We start from the raw sequence: 2,990 nt of genomic DNA on the forward strand, positions 1-2,990 counted from the left end.
CAAAAAAAAAAAAAAAAAAATAGCCAGGTGTGGTAGCGTGTGTCTGTATTTCCAGCCACTTGGAAGGCTGAGACAGAAGGATTGTCGAGCCCAGCAGGTCAACGCTGGGGTGTGCCACTGCATTCCAGTCTAGGCGACAGAGTGAGACTCCAATTAAAAAAAAATTATTCATTAGTTGTACAGAGTAATTTAAAAAAATAATACCTTTTGCTTAAGACTTTGTATCAGGAAAAACACTTCTAGAGTGAAGGACATAAAACTCTTGGCAATGTTTTGCAACCCACACCCAAACAAGAACTAGGGTGAAAAATGCAGGCAGTCCTGATTTGGTAGTGGGAGACAAATGTGAGGAATAATCAGTGTTGCCTCTGCAGACAGCTTTGCATTGATCTATAACATAGTGCTGTTAACACAAACTGTAACTTATTTTAATTTAATTATTATTGTTTTTGAGTTGGAATCTTACTGTCGCCTAGGCTGGAGTGCAGTGGCACACTCAGGCTACAGCAGCCTTGACCTGCTGGGCTCAGGTGATCCTTCTGCCTCAGTCTTCCAAGTAGCTGGAACTACAGGCACGTGCCACCACACCCAGCTAATTTTTTGATTTATTGTAGATATGAGGTCTTGCCAAGTTGCCCAGGCTGGTCAAGAACCCCTGGGCTCAGGCAATCCTCTCGCCTCTGCCTTCCAAGTTGCTGATATTACAGACATGAGCCACTGCACCCAGTTATTTTATTTCAGAGCTGGGGTCTCACTCTGTTGTCCAGGCTAGAGTGCAATGGCATGGCTTACCACAGATTCAACTTCCTGGGCACAGGCAATCCTTTCGTCTCAGCCTCCTGAGTAGCTGGAACTTTAGGTGTGGGCCACCAAGTCTGGCTAATTTTTTCTTTATTTTCTGTAGAGATGAGGTATCACTATGTTGCCTAGGCTGGTCTCAAGCTCCTGGGCTCACGCAGTCTGTCTGCCTTAGCCTCCCAAAGTGCTGGGATCACAGGTGTAAGCCACCATGCATGGCCTTTAACTTTTTTTTTTTTTTTTTTTTGAGTTTGAGTCTGACTCTGTCGCCCAGACTGGAGTGCAGTGGCCGCTTCCGGTCACTGCAGCCTCGACCTGCTGGGTTCCGGCGATCCTTCCGCCTCAGCCTTCCGAGTAGCCGGAATTACAGGCATGCACTACCATGCCCGGCTGATTTTTTGATTTATTGTAGAGATGAGGTCTCGCTGCCCAGGCAGGTCTCGAACCCGCGGACTCAGGCAATCCACTCACCTCAGCCTCCCAAAGGCGCGGGATTACAGGCTGAGCCACCGAGCCCGGTTAACTTTTATTTTAGATGGTAAATTTATGATGACAGTTCAGTTGACCTTTAAGCTCCACACATCAATAGGCATAATCCATATAAAATTATATTCACTCTATTCACTTTTGCCTTCCTATGTTTTGAAGGCAATAGAAAATTGAGCAATTCTGCCATCTAATGGAAGAAAACAATAAGACTCTCTCAGTAGCTTTATTTTTATTTATATATTTATTTATTTTTGAGTTGGAATCTCACTCTGTCGCCCAGGCTGGAGTGCAGTGGCACGCTCACGGCTACGGCAGCCTCAACCTGCTGGGCTCAGGCGAGCCTTCCATCTCAGTCTTCCAAGTAGCTACAACTGCAGGTGCACTACCACACCCAGCTAATTTTTTTATTTACTGCAGAGATGAGGTCTCACCAAGTTGCCCAGGCTGGTCTCAAACTCCTGGGCTCAAGCAATTATCTTGCCTCGGTCTCCCAAAGTTCTGGGATTACAAGCTTGAGCCACCGCACCTGGCCAGTAGCTTTATTTCTGATATCACAATCATAAGCACAAAGCTAAAAGAACTGAAGTGGAGAGAAGAATGGGAAAGGACCATGCCAAACTTCTCACCACACCTGTTCACCAAGTTTTTCAAGGTGGACTATACAGATATTCAGACTTATAAAGTTCTGACCCTGGGAGAAGGAAAGGAGGCTAGCTATTGAATCCCAGTCTTCCTTAGGGACCCATTTTAGAATCTCTCTGAGGAAGGAAAAACCAAAGGGAGGTACTCTCAGACCGAAACATGCGTGTTGGCTCCCTTGGAAATTCTAGATGTGAAGCTGGGAGACATGGTCCTCCTCCAAGTTCTCCCCAACTCATGAAGTACTACTGAGCCAACAATGCTCACCAAGTGGCTCTTTTCCCATGTTTTGGAACAGAGTCTGACATGGCCCTACTGATCTCCTAAGGTTATTCACCGGCTATTGACAATGATTGATTGAAGAGCTGCCGACCCCTAGAATGAGTTACCAGGGTTGCTGCTCTTTAAGTGATACCTGTTCAAATTTCCAACCATCAGACATAGTAGAGACCATCTGCGTGAGCTCTTCTTCTTGACACTGCAGGACTCTGTACACGTGCTTCACGGGGCCCTGCAACAAGCAAGTACAGACTGTAAAAAACAGCATCAAGGACACAACAGGCTGGACTCGGTGGCTCAGCCTGTAATCCCGCGCTTTGGGAGGCCGAGGTGAGTGAATTGCTTGAGCCCGCAGGTTCGAGACCCGCCTGGGCAACTTGGCAAGACCTCATCTCTACAATAAATAAAAACGAGCCAGGTGTGGTAGTGTACGCCTGTAGTTCCAGCTACTTGGAAGGCTGAGGTGGAAGGATCGCTGAGTCCAGCAGATTGAGGCTGCGGTGGCTGGGAGCATGCCACAGCACTCCAGTCTGGGCGACAGAGTGAGACTCCGATTCAAAAAAAAAAAGGACACAACAGTTTGCAGCTGCCCCAAGGAGGCTCTTCCTGTGAATAAATACTGAAAAGGAGTGTGCTTGGAAATTTTTTCTTGGCAGCCACCACCCACTATCCCCTTTTACAAATAGTACTGTGGTTTTTCTTTTTTTTTTTTTTTTGAGTTGGAGTCTCACTGTCGCCCAGACTGGAGTGCAGTGGCCACTCCCGGCCACCGCAGCCTCGACCTG

At 47.1% G+C, this 2,990-nt stretch overlaps 1 protein-coding gene across 1 annotated transcript in view; it reads right to left on the bottom strand.

The window, feature by feature from the left end:
• KCTD2 (potassium channel tetramerization domain containing 2) overlaps window positions 1-2,990 on the bottom strand; it is a 20,740-nt gene that overhangs the window by 5,428 nt on the left and 12,322 nt on the right. Inside the window, exon 5 of the mRNA XM_008073352.2 lies at window positions 2,342-2,437. Coding sequence (XP_008071543.1) covers window positions 2,342-2,437 — 96 coding nt within the window. The remainder of the gene's footprint in view (window positions 1-2,341; window positions 2,438-2,990) is intronic.

Source organism: Carlito syrichta, unplaced genomic scaffold (assembly GCF_000164805.1).
Source record: "Carlito syrichta isolate Samal-C Ts95f unplaced genomic scaffold, Tarsius_syrichta-2.0.1 Scaffold315826, whole genome shotgun sequence".
NCBI lineage: Eukaryota > Metazoa > Chordata > Mammalia > Primates > Tarsiidae > Carlito > Carlito syrichta.